Source organism: Meles meles, chromosome 2 (assembly GCF_922984935.1).
Source record: "Meles meles chromosome 2, mMelMel3.1 paternal haplotype, whole genome shotgun sequence".
NCBI classification, from domain to species: Eukaryota; Metazoa; Chordata; class Mammalia; order Carnivora; family Mustelidae; genus Meles; species Meles meles.
In genome coordinates, this window is record NC_060067.1 from 151000527 (window position 1) to 151021578 (window position 21052).

General features: G+C 34.4%; 1 protein-coding gene across 1 annotated transcript in view; it reads right to left on the reverse strand.

Moving 5' to 3' along the window:
- USP38 (ubiquitin specific peptidase 38) overlaps positions 1-21052 on the reverse strand; it is a 38614-nt gene that overhangs the window by 10924 nt on the left and 6638 nt on the right. The window contains exons 3-9 of the mRNA XM_045994896.1: positions 17629-17758; positions 15832-15933; positions 12051-12209; positions 8924-9117; positions 6067-6160; positions 3447-3553; positions 691-2053 (exon numbers count right to left, since the gene is read on the reverse strand). Of these exons, the coding sequence (XP_045850852.1) occupies positions 691-2053; positions 3447-3553; positions 6067-6160; positions 8924-9117; positions 12051-12209; positions 15832-15933; positions 17629-17758 (2149 nt within the window). The remainder of the gene's footprint in view (positions 1-690; positions 2054-3446; positions 3554-6066; positions 6161-8923; positions 9118-12050; positions 12210-15831; positions 15934-17628; positions 17759-21052) is intronic.

Below are 21052 nucleotides of genomic sequence, written 5' to 3' on the forward strand. Positions count from 1 at the left end.
GCAAGTTAGCAGGTTTCAGAGAAAAATACTTGCAGCCAAGATCTTTATTAACTTTTAAATAGTAAAATCACTAACTCCTTGCAAAAAGTGTAGTTTTAAGTAAATTCTGGTCATATGATACCTTTGTTTCATGGCTTTTATTTAGTAATTGTTCTATTAGCTCTCTGGTTTTATTGCTCAGGTCCTTAAAGAACACAATTATGTGTTTTGTTTTTGTTTTTTTTACATATTCTATCTTTTCAGTGTGCTTTATCTTATCCACCTGAATGTTAATAAGTGCCCTTAAAATATGTGTCAAATGGTGTAGAATGAAATAAACACCAGATTCAGCAGCTGTTTCCCCTGGTAGGTAGGATTAAAGAGGAGAGGGAAGATACTTCCAATTTACTAAGCTTCCTGTATTTCTGTACTGAATGACTGTATAATGATCACATCTTTTGTAATTAAAAACAAGTGAGGTCTTTTAAACTGCATCTAACTGCAACTTTTCAGAGCTAATTCATAACATTAGAAGTAAGATAATTTATATAGGCTGATTTTTATATAAACCCAGACCCAAATTTCAGAATTGCCACTGTAAATTCCTTGAAAATGCAGAAGTTGGGTTTCAAAATTAGGGTACTCATTTAACCACTGTTAAACCAATTGTTTAAATATTTTCCACAGATTAAGTTTCTATATCCAACTTACCTGTAAATATAGTTTATTGTCTTTTGTTATAGCATCCATAAGTTCTTTCTGTAGAGGTGGGTCTCCATTTACCCAGAGTCCACTGGTTGAACTGTTACCACTTAAACCATTAGTGCTATTCTGTTTTTTATACAAAAGCACATAAGCTGTGTCCTTTGGAAACCTACTCGTAATTTTCTGGACTGACTGAAATGAAGTAAATGTCACTCTGCTGTCATTAAATAAAAACCATTCTTTTGACATTTCCTTATTCTCTAAGTCCTGTTCAATAACTGTGCTGGGACTATTTCTCTCTAGGAAATGACTCTGAGAGGATGCTAATGCCAGAGTTTCAGACTGATGGCACATCTGGTATGAGGACTCTGTACCTGTGATGTTTCTGGCATAAGAATAGTAATGCCCACTTTCAGAGGATATACCAGAGTGAACAACAACAGAACTTAATAGATACGGCACCAATCTGGAGCAGCAAGTTTCTTCAGTTCCAGAAGGCTTTAATTTTTTAGCTAGGTTCTCACTAATATCAGTGAAGTCAACATCTATAGACCAACTTTCTGACAATGAAGAGAAAGAAGTAGTTCTTTTAACTGGCAACTCCAAAACCAGTGGCAGTGACACGTTGTCTAAAATCTTTCTTCTCACATGATACTTTTGATCATATGAAAATCTCAGGAGAGTAAGAATAAGGTACTCAGGCTCCTCCGTGATTTGCATAGTTTTCTCAGCATTCTGCAAAGAGGCACAGTTTTCACAATAATATTGGTTGTCGCCAGTAAGAATCTCTGGAGCCAAAAAATAATTTAGTAAGTCAGTTACTGAAGGTGTGCTTCCACCTCCTGGTTTCTGAGGTACATCTTTATTAACAAGAATCGTGCTAGATTCACTGGGGACACAAGCGTTTTCAGTACAGCAAAACTCATCAGAAGGACTGCCTAACATTCTTTCATTCATAGCTGAGTCACAAACAAAGGCAGCTGTTGCTGGATTATAAACCCCTGGTTCTTCTGAAGGACCAGGTACACTGGCTTGCGTTAGGCCACCATCTTGTGTACTGGGTGATGATGCTCGATCTTGAAAAGACAAGTTTTCAACAGAAGAGGAAGGACAAAAGGCCAGTGAAAGATCGGTAAAGGCTTCCACTTTTTGTGAGGTACTCCTGCAGTTCAAACAACGTATGTGAGTTCGTAGTTTTCCTCCAAACATTTTTTCTATTAAAGTCTTCTCACCATCACTTGTGCAAGGGCTCTCTACTAGTACAGCTGCCTTACTGGCTACTTCCTGTAGAGAAGTTTCATTGCACCCCAGACTTTCAGAAGGCTTGTGTGAGGACTGAACTTTCAAGATCTTTTCTTCTTCATGTAGCCTGCAGGAGAGTATATATCATTATATTGCTGCTTCACTTATGCTTCAATGTCATTGCTATTTAAAAATACTGGTGGCTTAGGGGCGCCTGGGTGGCTCAGTGGGTTAAGCCTCTGCCTCAGCTCAGGTCATGGTCTCAGGGTCCTGGGATTGAGCCCCGCATTGGGCTCTCTGCTTGGTGTGGAGCCTGCTTCCCTCCCCTCCCCCAACCCCCCCCACCTGCCTCTCTACCTTCTTGTGATCTCTGTCTGTCAAATAAATAAATAAATAAAGAAAATCTTTAAAAAAATTGGTGGCTTATATAAACAGCCAAATTATTTTTTATCAATTATAATGCTTAACTTAAAAAATCAAGTTTTTCCTCTTAATCAAGGGGAATATTGAACAATCTGAGAATGTAGATTAGAAGTTAGGGGCTATCACTACCCTACAGTCTCATTCTTTCTTCATACTGCTATTTTATAGCACTTATTACATCATGGTAAATGATATTTATCCACTAATTATCTTCTATATCTTTGTCTGCCTGACATCTCATAAAAAGCCTGGTACAAAGAAACCACTAAACATGTCCTTAGCTGATTGCACATGTTAAGCTCAACTAACTTTACTAGTCATTCATGTAATAGAAGGGAGGCAATGATTCTGGAGAAGAAGATAGAGGTTTTATTAACTAAGTGGTAAGGATACAACAAAATACACCAAACTCATCTAATTATGCACTGACCTAAAGGAACAACTATTCCAATTTTTGGTCTCCAGATCCCTTTATACTCTTAAAAGTAATTGAGGAAAATTGAGGAACCCAACAGCTTTCATCATGTGGTTATACCCACCAATATTTACTGTATTCAAAAACTGAGAATAAAAGTAATAAAATAATACATTTGAAAACAATAATAAACCCATTATGTGTTAATAATCATTATGAAAAAGTTATATTTTCTAAAACCACAAAATTTAGTGAGAAGAATGGCATTGTTTTACATTTTGCAAATATTTCAAGTATCTGGCTTAATAGAAGACAGCTGGATACTCATAGCTGCTCTGCATTTAATCTATTGTCATATGTTGTTCTGGATGAAACATAAGAAGAAAATATGGCTCAATTACATGTACACAGATACATAGTTAGAAAAGGGAAGACCCCTGAAAATGTTTTTGGAACCCGTAGGGGGTCTTTGTACCACACTCTAAGAACAGCTGGTCCAAAGTAAGAAAATCAAAAAAAGAAACCAAATTAAAAACAAAAGAACACTTAAATATATACAGTAAATGCAAGGTATTTTAAAGATTAACATTTGAAATATGTCTTTAAGGGCAAAAACAATATGGCACAGAAATAATGTTATGAAAGAAAACAATTCAAATCATAACTTTCAAATACTTTTTACCTGTCTAGCAGAAACCTGAGGTATTCAGAACAGTCTTGTTGTGATCTGGGGGTAAACCATGGAGGTCTAGAAGCCTCAAAGAATACCCGAGGTGCATATGCTTCTCTCTTGATATCAGTAGAGAAAATACAAGGAAGTGATTCTCATACCATGAATCAAATAACTAAAATCTTAATATACAATGTTTAATAAAGATCAATTCAAATTACGTTGCACTTAACCCTACTACAAAGACCCAGAAATGGGTCAGAAATGGGACAGATAAAATTAGAAATAAATTTAGGTAATCTTCAATCATAACTTCTCATTCTGCAAATAAGAATTAACATCTAGAGAAGCATGTGACTTGCCTGAGGTTTTACAGTTAAAATAGTGCCAGAGGGAACCTAGGTCTCTCAAATACTTAATATAATGCTACTGGCATTATCTCTCTATGACAGTCATATGCTTGCATCTAAAATTTTGTAAAACCAAATCTGGAAAAGATATGCTAATGAATACATATTTTGGATTAAATAATAAGGGGAGTACTATATAGGGCCACACATACCTACTTGAGGTGAAAATTTCTTTGACTAGGTACACATTTCATAAATGCACAGAATGTAAGTATATTATTTAGGGTCCTTGCTGATCTTTTTTGGTGTGGGGGAGGTTTAGTGAAGTGGTTGCTCACTGACTTTGAAGCAATCTTGGTTCAAATCCTAGATTTTGCAACAACAAAAAGTAACTGAAAAGCCATCTGAAAAAATGTGATTTAAACCTGAAAACTTAGAATTCTGACATTTTGAATATTTGTGGAATGTAACAGAGTCCTCAGCTGAAAAAATTTTTTATCAAAATGGGGTGTTGATAGCATTCTGAAGGAAGGAACTTTAACATACTAGTTGAGCATGAGTTCTAGAGTCATTTGGTTCATATCATACCCAATTTGCCACTTGTTTGCATGACCCTGAAAAGCAGGTAATATAAACCCAGTTTTTTCAACTGTAAAATGGGGATACTATCTTATTACTTCATAGATTGTTTCTGAGGATTAAGAAATAATACATGTAAACTACTTAGGATAGAAGCTAGGCAAATTTAAATGCTTAATAAATGTTAGCTTTCTCAGTTATTAAAAAAAAAAAAGCTTTTCAATTATATAGGGAAATCTATCAATCCAAAAAAATCCTTGTTGGCTTGCTATCAGACAAGGTCTCAACTATGACAGAACTTTCATTAGGTTCTCTGGCGAATTCCTGTCTTCTTTTCCTTGGGAGCATGGAACCCTCCTATAGTTTTTTTTCGTAACAGCTCTGACTCAGAAAGGTAATACAGTATATATAATGAATTTATAGCTACCTATACACACATAGATATATATACATTTTATATAATATATGGTAAATACAGACTAGTGATAAAGCAAGCACAGAAATCAATTTACTAGGAAAATAATATTTGGCAATTGGAGGGAAGAGATTTTATCTCCCTTGGTCCTGAGATGTTAAAATTTAATATGTGAACAGATTTTCCTCAGAAAGAGAACAATAAAATTATTTGAGTATATTACTACTTATAGGCCATCACTCATATGTTAATTTTTTCCACTTAAGAAGTTATATTTGAGCTATTTCACAGCTTATAGATAGGAAACAAGGCATTCTTATCAACTCAATCCCACTAAAGCTATCTTCTCTTCTGATTCTCCCACCTACTCTTTTTACAGGAGTAAGACAGAGTAAAAGTAAGACAATCAGAGTAAAACCAGAAAAAAATAGTACACATTATTTATAAATGATATATATATTGTTCATATGTAGTGCTCAAACTTTAGAGTTCCTTGAGCGTAAGGACTGCCTTCCCCTTTGAATGCTTACCAGATTCCATACTGTCTCTCAACAAATGTCTTTTATTTATTTAAGAAATTAATTAACATATAATGTATTATTTCTTTCAGAGGTACAGGTCTGTGATTCATCAGTCTTACATAATTCACAGTGTTCATCACAGCACATATCCTCCCCCAATGTCCATCAATAAATCTCTTTCGAATGAATGTTTACTATATGTGACTCTCTTGCCAGTAGCATAAATTCATTTCCTTGGATTAATTTGTGGACATAAAAGATCATCTTAAATCTTAAGCCTTAGAACTTAATGGATAAAGTTGTTTACCCATTAGGCTCTAGAGCTTAAAATTTTGGTCATAAGGAGAATGAGAGGGTACATATATTAGAAATAGGAGAAAAAAGAAGCCAATGTGCCACAAAATTATGTAAATTATTATTATGAAAAATCTATCAATTTAGTATCTATAAACTATTATAGATGCATTTAGAAAGACTTCTTCATGAAGAGGCTTATTTATTAGAGAGGAAATCAGATTTTATCTATAATAGTTAGAAAAAAGGGTCAGCGTAATATTCATCTACAAGAATGTAAAACAGGAGGAAGAAATAAAAACTCAAAGTATATCCTGATTTTAGGCAGGATGTCTAGTACATCTAAGTGGATTCGTTATGCTGTGTCAAATACATATTATTTAAACAAGATTCATCAAGTTTGGTATAGTGTGAAGTTTAAAGAATATTATCAATGAAGTTAACATACACATACTGCACACACTTACACTCACCTGTGTATGAGCCAAAAAGGCAAAGAGATGCTGTAATTTTTTCATTAATGAATTGCACCCATTTAGATTTAAAGATAATACTTGTCTCCTGAAACTGACAGAGAATAAAACAGTGATTCTTATATACATGTACATGCATATACACACACATTTTTTAAAAGCTAAAAGGAAATTAGTTCAAGAACTTATTATTTTCAAAGTAAAACATCACTCATCTGATGGCCCTTTACCTAGCAGAGTTACCACTTACAATGTCGTGAAGAAGGAAGGGAAGAATGACGATAAAACAGTTACTATGGGACCAGACAATGGCCTATGTGCTGTCACATATTATTACTATTTTCTGGATTAGCAAACAGAAATGGATTAAGCTATTAATTAATAACTTAAATAAGCAACTTTTAAATTCTTTCATACATCTGCATGAAATAAAATACATTGTCAACAAAACATACTATAACTTTGGAGTGATTATTATAGACTGTGGTACAAGTACAGGATGGGAAAAGGATAAATTATTCAAACAAGAGAATAGGAACAATTCAATACCCATTTGGAAAAAAATGGAATTAAATAAAATTTTAAATTATTACAAATGCCACACAGGAATAATGAGCAAATGTAAAATAAGAAAACCATTGAAGTATTTAAAAGAAAAAAGAGGGGGGGAATGTCGAGGGGGAAGCCTTTCTACAATTCAGACACTACAAATGAGAAATAGCAGATTTCACCACATAAAATAAAAAATTATGGGGCGCCTGGGTGGCTTAGTGGGTTAAGCCTCTGCCTTCGGCTCAGGTCATGTTCTCAGGGTCCTGAGATTGAGCCCCGCATCGGGCTCTTTGATCAGCAGGGAGCCTGCTTCCCCTCTCTCTCGGCCTGCCTCTCTGCCTGCCTGTGATCTCTCTGTCAAACAAATAAATCAAATCTTTAAAAAAAAAATAAAAAAATTAAAAATTACGAATGAAACACTCTATAACTCTGAATCACACCGACGGGAAGGGATCATGTGATAAAGGATTATCATCCAGAGTATATATAAATCAGTACGAAAAAGAAAAAGACCCAACAGAAAGGTGCATAAAAGAAAGAACGGGTTATTCAGAAAACAAACACAAATGAACAAAGAAAAATATAGACAGAAAACTCTGTAATGGTCAGTAATATTATAAATTAAAGCAAAAAGACATTTTTTTCCCCCAATTAGAAAAAAATCTCAAAGACTAACTATATCAAGTACCACTAAAGGAATGGGGTCACAGGTATAACTATATATTAATATGTATAAGTTCAAATGCTACAGTCTTTCTGGAGGGCAACGGGCATACCTATTCAAAGCAAATCCTCTGTATCTGCATATGGGCAGAGAGGTGTTAATTATGAGCAAAACAACCTAATGTTCATCAACTGGAGTATGGTTACATAAAATATAGTATATCTATTTATTCAGAATGACAGTTCTGTCATTACCCTATCATGGGAATACTGCCAACATGAATCATTAAAAGATAAAAGTGCCAGAAAAAAACATATAAATAAGATTATAAATATTTTTTAAAAAACAATGCATTTGTTCTTGTTCTAAATAAAATCTTGTAACTGTAAAAAAAATGATCTGAAACAATGCACACAAAACTGTTAACCAATTACTTTTGTGAATGGGGATATCTGATTAAAAAAATTTTTTTATACCTAATTTTTATTTTATATACTTCCAAATTTATTTTTTTAAACCACAAAGAATTCACATATTGCCAAAGAAATAAAATATGTTATATGCCTATTTTTAGATAGTGTAATTGGCTTATTCAATAAGATGGCTCTTTGAATTGCTGTTGCTAGTTACACTAGTTTTGGGTCTCTCCTTTCACCATCATCTGGCTGGACTAGATGACATCTGGTGGTGAGATACAGATTAGAATTTAGTTTTATGCTTAGTATCACTTGTGTCTGAGTGTACACATTTAAAAAAAAATTAAAAATCTCAAATACAAACAAATAAAACACTGAGCCAAACAAAAAAACACCTCAGTGTTACAGCAAATTCTGGGACCAGAAAATAAACTAAACCTAAGAGTTCATCTTTTAGTTTATGCTTCCTCTAGGTAGGCATAAAAACTTACTAAGGCATGGAACTCAATTTGTAAAGACCATTGGTCAAGTTCCATAAATACTCTACTGGCAATGAAGAGAAAAATCCAACCATATTTTTGTCTTTAAGAAAAGTTTATCATTATTTTGTACTTTTACATATAGCACTTCAGTAGCTAACAACCTCTGATTTCGTATTGGCTTGGCTGCAAAAAAAAATTACTTGAAAGTAAATCTGTAAGAGAAAAAACGAATATATATGTCTACATATTTGTTCAGTATCTACAACTTGTGGAGGGAAACAGAGCTTGTGCTTCTTTCACAGTAACAGAGAAGTGATCAATCTGATAAACAGCAAAATATCTATAAGCAGAAAAAACTAAACATAACTCCCTTAAAAGAGATATAGGCTAGAAAAAATACACTGTCTTATAGGATAATAATAAATTAGTACTTAAGGACACGTAAACTCTTTGAAACAAGCCCACTTAATCCTTCTGTTATACTAGTAAATATCCAGCCAGAATAATCAAAAGAGTCTCAATGCAATACACAATATAAATATAGAGCAGAATTTATATAAGTTAACATTTTAATAGCTCCTGAGCACTGACAGCAATTACATTTCTAAATAAGGCAATTATATACAAATATTAATATTTCTGCCATTTATAAGAAATAATGTCAAGACAATCCCATCATCTTACATTTCATCAGTACACATCAGTTTCTACAGTTAACAAAAAAGGTTCAAATTTAAACTTACTCTGTAGCCATAAACAAAGCTTGTATAACACTGTTCATATAACACGTATTTCCTAGATTAATAAGACCAGTTTTCCCAGTTTCAGATTTTCCAGAAAGTCTAGACAAGCAAGAGGCCAAAGAATTGGATTGAGAAGTCCAGGCACTTTGATTGAGAATCAATTTAATCTTCTCTTCACTGGGTTTAGGAAAATCCTGTAGAACGTCAAGAAGAGAAAAGCTTAAAAATATAAACTATTCTTGTTATTAAATTAGCACCATAAAGAAGATTCTTCCACCGACATTTAACTTTTCTTTTCCTCCACTTAGTTTTGAAATCACCCCTAATACTTGACCAAAATACTTGGCAAAAATAATTGTCTCCTAAAATAAATAACTACATCCTAAAAGTAGAGTTTATCAAGTGAAGAAATATTCAAGAACCAGGAATTCAAGTCACATTTGAACTGTTTATGTTCCAATGTGCCAGCAAAATGTTTCAGAATAAAACTCTGAGACCAGAGTATACTGTAGTGCTACTCAAAGACTCCAGAATGAGGACTTAAATTAGCACACAACTGAATAGCCTAGACAATTTGCTTTCAAATTTTCAAGTAAAAAATATCTCCTTTTCATTCACTACTACTATTTAGTATTAATATTAAATAGTAGTAATATTAACAATATTAATCCTTAGAAATAAAAGCTCAAAGTAATCAGGATATGAAAAATGAAAGCACCTAAGCACAATGACTTCTGACTTCAAAAAATTAAACTCAATCTTGTGTTTAACAATATAGATAATTATTGGGGTGCCTGGGTGGCTCAGTTGGTTAAGCAACTGCCTTTGGCTCAAGTCATGATCCCAGGGTCCTGGGATCGAGTCCCACATCGGGCTCCCTCCTCTGTGGGGAGCCTGCTTCTCCCTCTCCCTCTGCTGCTCTGCCTGCTTGTGTTCTCTCGGTCTGTAAAATAAATAAATTATTAAAAAAAAAACCCAACAATATAGATAATTATTATAAGATATAGATTCTTTAATTTGCTCTATTATTTGAGATACATTTATTTATTTAAAAGATTTTTTTTTTTTTAATTTGAGAGGGAGAAAGAGAGGCAAAAACAGGGGGAACGGCAGAGGGATAGGGTGAAGCAGTGAGCAGGGACCCCAATGCGGGGCTCGATCTCAGGACTTTGGAATCATGACCTGAGCAGAAGGCAGATGCTTGACAGACTGAGCCACTCAGGTGCCCCACGATACAATTTTAAATCTAAGTGATTTCAAGCATGGATGGAGCAATGCAGAATATTGAAAGCTGGTAACATCATTAAGCCTATATTTGGACTGATTATCATCTGGTGCTTAGACCTCAGAAAACATTTTCTGAAGGAATTTTAATCTCTTTAATTCTCTTGTTGTTGACAGCTAATTGAACAGTGTTGCCCTTGGATTGAGAGTGAGAACCTTGCTTCTTCTGAGCCTAATTCAGTTATCAGAATTCTCAACACATAAAGCACTGAAAAAATGGCAATTAACAGCAAGAGGTTTCATCTATGGACACAGAGCGACACTGTAGAAAGAGATTAACATTACTATTAAATCCATGATAAAATGCTCCTGTACATAAAAACATTTACTTTTTTTTTTCTTTAAAAGATTTTATTAATTTATTTGACAGAGATCACAGTAGGCAGAGAGACAGGCAGAGGGGGAAGAGGAAACAGACTCCCTGCTGAGCAGAGAGCCCAGCGCGGGCCTCACTCCCAAGACCCTGAGATCATGACCAGAGCCAAAGGCCAAGGCTTAACCCACTGAGCCACCCAGGCGCCCCAAAACATTTACTTCTTAAGTGTCAAATGTAACACTAGTGGAATACCTAATGGAATACCTTCCTCAACAGTCTTGTTTTACATTCAACCCAAATCAGTTTGATTTAGCTAGAGCTATATAGTAAAAAAATGTATTCATTTCAGATACAGAAGAGGTAATAAAGATAATGAGGCTTATATTGTATTTCAGCGTAAAAAGGAACATTATTAATGGAACTGATTTCTAATAATTTCTCAGTAGGTCTGCCTGAGGCACATTTTCCAATTCTTTTGTAATACCCTGATGATGTAGTAAATTTAAGAGTGAAGTATGTCTATATGTGACCGATTCTTTTTTTTTTTTTTTAAGATTTTATTTATTTATTTGACAGACAGAGATCACAAGTACGCAGAGAAGCACGCAGAGAGAGAGAGAGAGAGAGAGAGAGAGAGGAGGACACAGGCTCCCCGCCAAGCAGAAAGCCCGATGTGGGGCTTGATCCCAGAATCCTGGGATCATGATCTGAGCCGAAGGCAGAGGCTTTAACCCACTGAGCCACCCAGGCGCCCCTGTGTGACCGATTCTTTAAGACAAATAGAATCAGTGCTTTTTAGGTCTACGATTTACACAAAGTTGAAAAACAGGGTGAGTTCACAAAGAACTCAAGTAAAGATTCTATATTTTATGGATATGGATATCCATGAATACTCCACAACAAAAATGGAATAAAAGTAAGGAAAAAGAGTCAAATATTTTGTTAAACTGTCTTTTCTTGATTCTAAGATGTTCTTAAATATTTTAACATTACTACAAGACCCTGGGTGGCTCAGTCCATTAGTTAAGTGTCTGCCTTTGTCTCAGGTCATGATCCAGGAGTCCTGGGATCAAGCCCCACGTTGGGCTTCCTGCTCAGCAGGGAGTCTGCTTCTCCCTCTCTTTCTGCCCCTCTCCCTGCTCATGCTTTTTCTCTCTCACAGATAAATAAAATCTTTAAAAAAAATATTTTAACAATTCTGATATTAGATATTGTATGGATTCACTTTATGTAGCATTTCATTTTAAACAAATTTCCCCAATAGCTGTTATAAATTTAAAGATATGCCTTATAACTGATGGCATTGTAGAACTGAAGAAATATGGTTATTAATTTAGATTAGTTATAGCAAATAAGAGATTACTTCCTAAACATTAATGAACTCTCATTCTAATTACATTTTTCAAATAAAAAGCACATTACCATAGAATAATAAACTGTGTGTCTAGTTATAGAAATGTTTCACTACATTCATCTACCACATCATGGTATGCAGCTGAACAAATATTGGTGCAACTACCATCATACCTTTATTGCTTCCAAAATAGGTTCGTAGAGATCTGGAAATCCAGAATAATGATACATCATACAGTGTATCAGTTCTGTTAACTGCACTAAGAAGGCTGTACTGGAAGGCAGACCATCACTTTTGAAGGAGTGAACCAAACTAACTATGTGAGGAACAATCTGAAGAGAAAAAAGACAAACATTCCTCTAATATACAAATGGGCAACAAATTCTCTAGCCTACAAATGGAATGCAAATGTTACATGATCAGCAAGTACTTTTCTGCATATTCAGTCACAGTCTTTTTCTAAAAAAGTTATGAATTTAAAATTTCTAGAATATCAAGGTAAATCGAATTTTCAAAGTCACATATAATTTTAACTCCATGTAAGACGCGTCTCCTTATCCTTATATTCCATCTAAAACACAAACTAAGGTACAAAATAGAAGCCATAGTCACTTCTGACATTCTGAAAAATGCTAGGTTGAAAAATGTTAGGACTATTTTATTTACCAGATTGTTCAATAGGAACAAACTTTTTAAAAATATAAACCTACAATTAGCTTAAGAGCTCCATCTAGTGTGAAGTTTAGATTTTTCACTTGAAAGAATTAAACACAGTACATTGCACATTGAAGTCTACTTCAAGAAAGTAACTAACGTAACTGAAGTTACAGCTCGGCTCTTCTTTTAGGTAAGTATGGAGAAGATACAGAGAAGATGTCTTATGTTAACGTGGTTATTCTTTTTAACAACTCCATTTCCCCACCTCCCAAAAGAGGAGATGGTTCTAAAGAATAAATAGAATCAAAAATTTCTATTACTTTTAAGAAACTGGAGTTAAAATGGAAATCTAAAATGCTCATTGTTTAAAAACATGCAGAAAACTTAGTATTGATAATAAGCACAACAGTGTCTTTTCATTACAAAATTAAAGTCAATACAGGGTCATCGCATACTCAAGAGGTTATTAACAACATGAACTCGGTTTTGCAGAAATGGCTCATTCCATTCGTGCAGTGATATCTTTGTTCCAATTAATTATTAATCATAATCTAATAATACATGTTTATACTTCACATGTAAAAGATCTCTAATAATATTACGTTCTATTTGTAGAACATTTTTTTGGTTGCTAACTGGTGATAAAAGTGAAGTTATGGCTCTATCATCTTATCACTAAACGGTAGTAACAACAATTATAGTAGCATCATAATCAACTCCCTTTCCTTCCTCCTAGAAGGAACAATATATTCTTTTTTTTTCTTTTTTAGAGATTTTATTTATTTATTTGACAGACAGAGATCACAAGTAGGCAGAGAAGCAGGCAGAGAGAGAGGAGGAAGCAAGCTCCCTGTTGAGCAGAGAGCCCTATGCAGGGCTTGATCCCTGGACGCTGGGATCATGACCTGAGCTGAAGGCAAAGGCTTTGACCCACTGAGCCACCCATGCGCCCCAGGAACAATCATATTCTTAACTTAACAGTGCTACTCTCATTTTGCTCTGATTCTATGCCTGAGGTCTCAAAATCACTTTTTAACTTTTGCACAACCTTCTTTGATCTTACCTCCATCTCTATGAAACCATCAGTTCCTAATGAGTTCACTATATTGTTCTCATCTCTCATTTCTAAACAAAGCTGAATTATAATTTTGCTTCATATAGCTGTATCTATCAGATAGTCTTTTGCTAAAATAGCAGAAATCCAAAATTATTTTGCTTCCTCACAGGTGAAGAGAGAGAAGTGGAAGAGAAGAGAAAATAATTTTTAAAAAATGATTATTTAACTTACAACTCTAAATCTTCCAAAAGCCGTCCTAGTGTAGATTTGGTCTTTGCAACCAGGTAATATAGTTGTCTACTATTATATCCTGTATGGTCAAAATTATCACTGACATAGAAATGAGACTAAGTTCTTCACAGGTATATAGATACATGCCAAGCAGGCTATTACATTCTAAATGCTTGAAAGTTGCTTTTTTTGAGTGAGTAAGTCTAAATATTTGTGGACATTACTGTAATACTCACTAAACTTAAGTTACCATTTGAGAAAATGTGTATGACTTATTAGAAACTTTGATATTTTTCTTTGGTTTAAAATAAATTTCTTTCCACTTATAAAAAGCATATGAAAAGCAATTTGGTCTATAATAATACATATTATAACATCAATCTTAGTTTGCTCTAAAATGCTATGAATAATGATGTTGGTAATTCCGTTATTGCTCACATTTAACAACTTCTAAGCCTGTATCCTTTACTGAGTTAGAGTAATACTGATTTAACTACTACATGACCATTAGATGCCCAAGTTCATTTTAGTTGAGTAGCCAGTCAGGCTATATATAGTATATAGGCAATAATTAGATCTTAGTTTTTAGAATTTACTAAGCCAGATGACAATTTTCGATTTCAGATCTAACTAAACCTTAAATAAATGATTTCATATCAATAGTTCAATAAGCCAAATATTTCAAAGTCATCCATTTTTATTTCAACTATGTTTTTCAGAAAAAGAAGTAATACAACATATGGAGATATCTTCCATCTTTTAAAAAAACTGAGAGCCAAAAAATAGGTTTAGAGTATGGCATTAAGTGACAAATCAGATTAAGAAATGTCGTCAGTGAGAAGAGCAGTAAACATTAGAATGGATGAGTAAGTTTTATTAAAGAATCTCCTTCTCGGAAAATCTGAAAATAAACCTTTTCTCAACTGGCCTACACATGATTATGCCTGAAGACAGACACAAATAATTGATGTTCTTTACCTTGTTAGACTTAGCTAGTACACATGCTATCTTAGCTTGAGTTCTGAGTTTTGTTTATATAACAAACCAATATAAGGTTAATGGTTGATATATCAATTATGCAATTAATTGTAGAAATTCTCAGAAAAACCCATTCTAAGTGACAATGGATAATATAATTACTTGTTGATAAGGATTACTTTCTAAAAAGTCTGCAGATTTTCCTTCAGTGGCAGTGAGGCACTAAGCAGCCTAAGTATGTACATGGCTCTTCGAGGCTAGTTTTATTTCTAGCTAATAATCAACAACTGGAATTCAGCACTTGTTCATCAGTCTCCCTTGAATTTGCTTGTATCAGGTCAGCATTCCTAAGATATTTATATTGTGGGTGTACTAGTAATAAGATTCTAGTCTTGTAAAACAGGGGACCAGACCCTAAAAGAAGCAAATAACCATATAAAGCACTGCTTTCCTGCGATGCACCAGACATAAATAGACAGATTCTCAAAATAACATTTTGTCATTTCCACCTGTAATGACTGATAATCAAAGAACTGAAATCAAATCAAATCAAAACCAGTGATACAGCTCATTAAAAGTGGTAGGGTTCTGGATATATTTTAAAGGTGGAGTTAACTGGATTTATAGGTTATGGGTTGGGAGAGAATGACATCTCAATTCTGGGGCTATAAAACAACACCTAATGTTTTCACATTTCGAAATTCTAAAGCATTTTTCTTCTACATTGTTCCTATGTGCAAGAGACAACCATCAGTGATGCTGACATGTAACATCTCTCACGTAGAGCAATAATATTCAAATGCTGGTAGTGGTTCCAAGTGCAGCAGTTTTCATGAGACTCAAAACATTTTGAAAATATATTTTTTGGAGGGAAAGCCCACAACCTCAATTTTCTAAGAAATCATAAAGCTACAAGAAAATAGATTCAGGACTAACTTATAATCTTTTTCACTATACACAATGTGACTCCGTATTAAACTAAAATTTTAACACAGAGTTCTTCAGTGCAGAAAGCTTGTGTCCTAACTTACCAGATGGAACGCCTCTGGAGAATGCTGAAAACTGAGCAGCATGTGAGAAAGAACTGCAAGAGCACCAGGTCTCACAAGAGGAAACCAAAGTCGATTAAAAACCTTCAAAAAAGAGAAGATATTCACCTTAGGAGTTTGTAGGGAAATCATTAACCCAATCAGTGGCTATTTTCCTTGGACCAAAAATATTTATGTGACTATCTCCCTTCCTGGAAAGTTCTATCATAACATGTCAGTTTGGGAGAGAAAGTTGGGAAATAACAACATAACAGAGATCAAGAGAATATAGTGGCCTAAAAAACTCTTAAAACCCCTTGATCAAATATAAATCTGTCAAGCTTTACCTACAAAGTGATCATTCCTTGACCCACACTTCACTCAATTTCATTCAACAAACTTTGATTGAGTATCTACTATTGCTTGGCATTGTTCTAGGCACTGAGGATACAACAGTGGATTAAAAAAAATCCCCAATTTGATAGGGCTTACTGTCTCTAGGGTAGGTAGACAATAAAAAGTAATATGGAGATAAGTACTGAAAATAGGATATGAAGAATAGGGACTGCTGAGTAGCAAAGGGACCCGTTATTTTATTAGAGTATTCAAAAAAATGTGTCATTTAAAAGGTGATATCTGTCTATAAAAAAGCTGAAGGAAATGAAAGTAAGCCGGCAGACACCTGAGAGAAGAGCATAATAAGCAAAGCAAAGGCCAAGTACTGCAAAGGCCCTGATGTCTTCAGCCTGGTGTACTAGAGACAGAGCAAAAAGGGCAGTGTAAGCAAAGTACAGAGACTGAGGCAATAATAGTGGACGACTTGAGAGAAGGAGCAGTGGGCTAGATCATGTAGGTCTTATGTGACACCTGTCAGGGCCAAAGGGGAGGAGCAGGGAGACTACTGCAATCTGTACAGCAAGGGATGATGAGAGCTTTGGACCAAGGTGGTAGTGATGTAGATGGTTAAAAGTGGTAGGATTCTGGACATTCTAAAGGTGAAGTCAATAGGATTTGTAGGATAAGGGCTGAGAGAGAATGAAAAGCAAGAAGGATAGCTTTCAGGTTTTGTCCTGAGCAAGTAGAAGGATGGAGTCACTATTTAAGATGGGGAAGACCAGGTCTGGGAGGGAAAAATCAGAAATTAGATCGTGGATAAGCTGGATTTGATATTCAAGTATAGACACTTGGATACATGACTGTGGAGTTCATGGGACTATAATGAACAAGAAATACATAGCTGGCAGTCATTAACTTAGAAACATTATTTTAAAGTGATGGGACCCATATTCTGTGAGAATGGACTGAGTAGAAAATGGCAGAAAAATGAAACTCTAAAGCACTCTGAAGTTAGAAAGATCCATTATGGGAGACTGAGGTGCCAGTAATAAACTAGGACAAAAGCCAAGAGAACTAGGACAAAAACTAAGTGAGGCAAGTGTTTCAAGAGGGAGTGATCAACTGTGTCAAATGCTGCTGATAGGTCAAATGAGAGGAGGCCTAAGAAACAACTCCTGAGTTTAGCAGTACTGGCAAGCACTGGTGTCAAAGATGGTTTTGGTAGAATAAGGGTGGTAAATGCTTGATTAGCCAGATTTAAGAGATAATGGGGGAATGTTTTCATATTAGATACTTGAAAACAGCAAAATTATTTTAATTATCTATACTAAAATACCATTCTTAATTTCTATTTCAAAATTATGATTCAAAACCAAACCAAAAACAAGATGCTTTACTGGGGACTACCCAAAGATTAAAAGATTGAGACCATTCACTCAAAGAGATTTATATACTCCCACTTACCAGTTCTATTTTCAGTAAAGTAACATCTATCAAAATAGTAAACTTCTGAACAGCTGCCAGTCCTTTTAGGAGTGCAATCACCCATGTATCCACGTGCTGAGCCAATGGCCAGGATAGCCAGTCAATCATTCTGAAAATTGAAAAAGAAAACTATCAGTCTTGAAAATGTTTTCAACATCTTTTAATTGGGAATAAGAGTTATAGTAGACAACCTCTCCCTTTGTGACTCAATATTTACTGAGCTGGCTTGTGAAAAGCACTGTTCAATATGCAGAAATAAGTATAAAGGGGCTTGTACTCAAGGAGTTTCCGAACTTGTAAGAAACTGACAGTTTCTTACATATTTCAATAAAAAGAAATTCTGATAAAGTATCATTTCACATAAATGCAGTTTTAAGTTGACTCTACACAGTGCTAGCTAGAATGTATTAGGCAAATTTAACCTAAGAAGAAGAGTTCAAATGTAGCTATTGACTAAGATATATGGAAACAAAATTTTTCCTTTCTGGTAATTGCAGTCTAAAAATGAAATGCACTGTTAAAAATGACTATTTTGAATTGAGAAATAGGTCTTTTTATCCCTTTCATTATCCTACTATACCAAGACAAAGAAGGAAGCTTTACATAGATAAAAGGGCACTGAATCTGTAAATACACTAAATGGCCTCATACTGAATTAATCAATGTTCTTCTTGAATATCAAACCAGTTTAATGGAAATAAAGACAAAGTAATATGGGGTGTGATGGAGACTGTCCTTAATGTTAAATATCAATCACATTAAAGAGCAGTACAACTGTTTTGATCCAATAATCCAGTTTGGGGGATTACATAATAAGAAAATAGTAGTAGGAAAAAAAAAGGTTTTTAAAATCAGAGTGATCTGGTTTCAAAATCTTAACTTACCATTTATTAGTTGGGGGGGTCCTAATATCTATCTCAATTTCCTTATCTATGGATTATAGATAAACATGTTTATTTTACAGGGCTGATTTGAAGACTACATGAGTTAATATATGACACTGGAAATACTCATTGTGAATGCCTCTCTTCTACCAAATGTCAACACATATGGCAATAAATAAATAACTGAATAAAATGTCAAACATAAATACTAAGTACAAAAGCACATGACCAAAAAGAGCAACTAATATCTTAAAAAAACTGACTTCATTCAAAATTGATATGGTTATTTTCACAACAGCTAATGTTATAACCATCTATATTAACACTGGAGTGTTATCTTCTTTTTAAAGTTTTTGCTCTTAAGATTAAAATGTTCCATCAGATGTTAAGAGTAGCCTAAAGTCCAAATGCATGTTAGTTATCTACATCTTCCTTATGTTTCCTATTTTATTTTTTTAATCCATATTTTATTTCCTTTCTTGTTTTTCTGGCCATCTTCTTTAAACAATGATGGCTACAAATCATTAAAATAGCCTCTGACAGCTCCTCCACATATTCTAACTGTTGTTAAGTTGATTTTCATAAAAGTTTGTAGCCACTCTACATATAGGGAGTAGAGAGACACTTGTATTGGTGTATAAAGAGTAAGTTCACTGTTGCACAGTATTTAGGATACAGAAAAATGCAAATAATCTAAATTCCATCAATGAGGGAATGGCTAAATATACTATGGAACATTAAGTAGAATTTTATTCCTTTTTTTTAAACAGTATTTTTTTTTAAAGATTTCATTTATTTATTTATTTGACACACAGACAGAGATCATAAGTAGGCAGAGAGGTAGGCGGAGAGAGAGAGGCGGAGAGAGAGGGAAGCAGGCTCCCCGCTGAGCAGAGAGCCAGATGCGGGGCTCAATCCCAGGACCCTGAGACCATGACCTGAGCTGAAGGCAGAGACTTAACCCACTGAGCCACCCAGGTGCCCCTAATTTTAAAGAATGAGATGGATCTATATGAATCTATCCGTGGGGATCTAACATGGAAAGATCTGAGATATTGTTCAATTAAAGAAGGAAAAGAGTGCCTGTTCTTGTTTAAAAAAAATCATGCTGGACACATTTCATATTTTTTTAGTACAAATATGCACACATACAAAAATGTGATTCAGAGAAGTATATGTGAGCACATCTCCTTGGCTTTGTGGACTCTGTCCCGTGTGGGGAAGGTACCACCAGAGTAGAAAGAAACTGGGCTCTCCAGAACAGGGGGCCCTGGGCCAGAACTCCCTTTAGCTCAGGTCTAAGAGTAGAGTAGAAAATTCCACTTGGCCATGGTTCTGCATTATACCTAATCACCCAATCAGCTTTTTCCTCTCCTCCCCATTTCTAGCTTCTCAAAAGCCTTCACTCTTTACCTTATCCCATATGTCCACAATGTCATCTGGCATACTAAAGAAACTTCCAGTCAAAAGTAAATGAATAAGAAGCCATTCACTCAACAAATATTTGAGTGCCTATTCTGTAACAGTTACTCTGTTAAGTGCTAAAAACAAAGTAATTACAATTTCTGCTTTCAAATTGGTAAGAAAAGTTAGGAAATTCATCAACAGTTATACAATTAATAAATAGCAGTACTGGTGTTTGAACTAAGCTCCGCTGGTGTATAAATGCAATGCTTTGAGCTACATGTTAATTATATTCCAGTTCTGCTTCAATTTGATTGGACTTGCATATGCCCAAATCCTTTCAGGCACTGGTATTGTAGGATGAATTATTTTTATGGCTAACTACACTAATTTTGTCCAACATGTATTGGTTTCTACATGAATTTTAAGGATACTTAACCCTGATATATTGAGTTAATTTCTTACTATTTAAAGAACATTAATTATAGTTGTAATTTATATACTTTGAAACCTTCTTTCCTCCATTAGACCATGACCTTAAGAGCAGTGATCTTGTTCTTTTTTTTAACCTTTAATTTATGGATCTCCAGTACTTAGCATAGTGTTTGGAGCTAAGAAGGAATTCAAATTTGATGAATAAATGAAACCATTCAAGTTGCGAAAAATGTAACTTGAAAACCTTAACATTAAAACTGGCAATATTACAAAAGACAAAAAATAGGTTTATTCTTAATTTGTAGAGAATAAAACCAATTTTCACTTTTAGATGGTACCTTCATGGCTAGAGCCAGCTTCAGTTTACCTTGTTCCACTGTTTTAAAATTGGGAAATTTCACATAAAAAACTGGATTACAGGCTTCTTTTGAAAAATCAGATCAGCAATGCTGAATTCAAATTTCCTTATGGCAACAAGAAAACTGGAGTTGAGGATCAGCATTCTCTTTTAGAAGGTGCTTATGTACCTCATTCCTTATTATTTCACTTACATCTGGCTAATCTCATACTTTAAGGTTATTTATCTATTTCTGGCATGGTATTTGCATTTCCTTAGATTACAGAAAATAACAGTTCAAGCATGGTAAGTGCTACGTGTGGGGAAATACAGACTATGACGA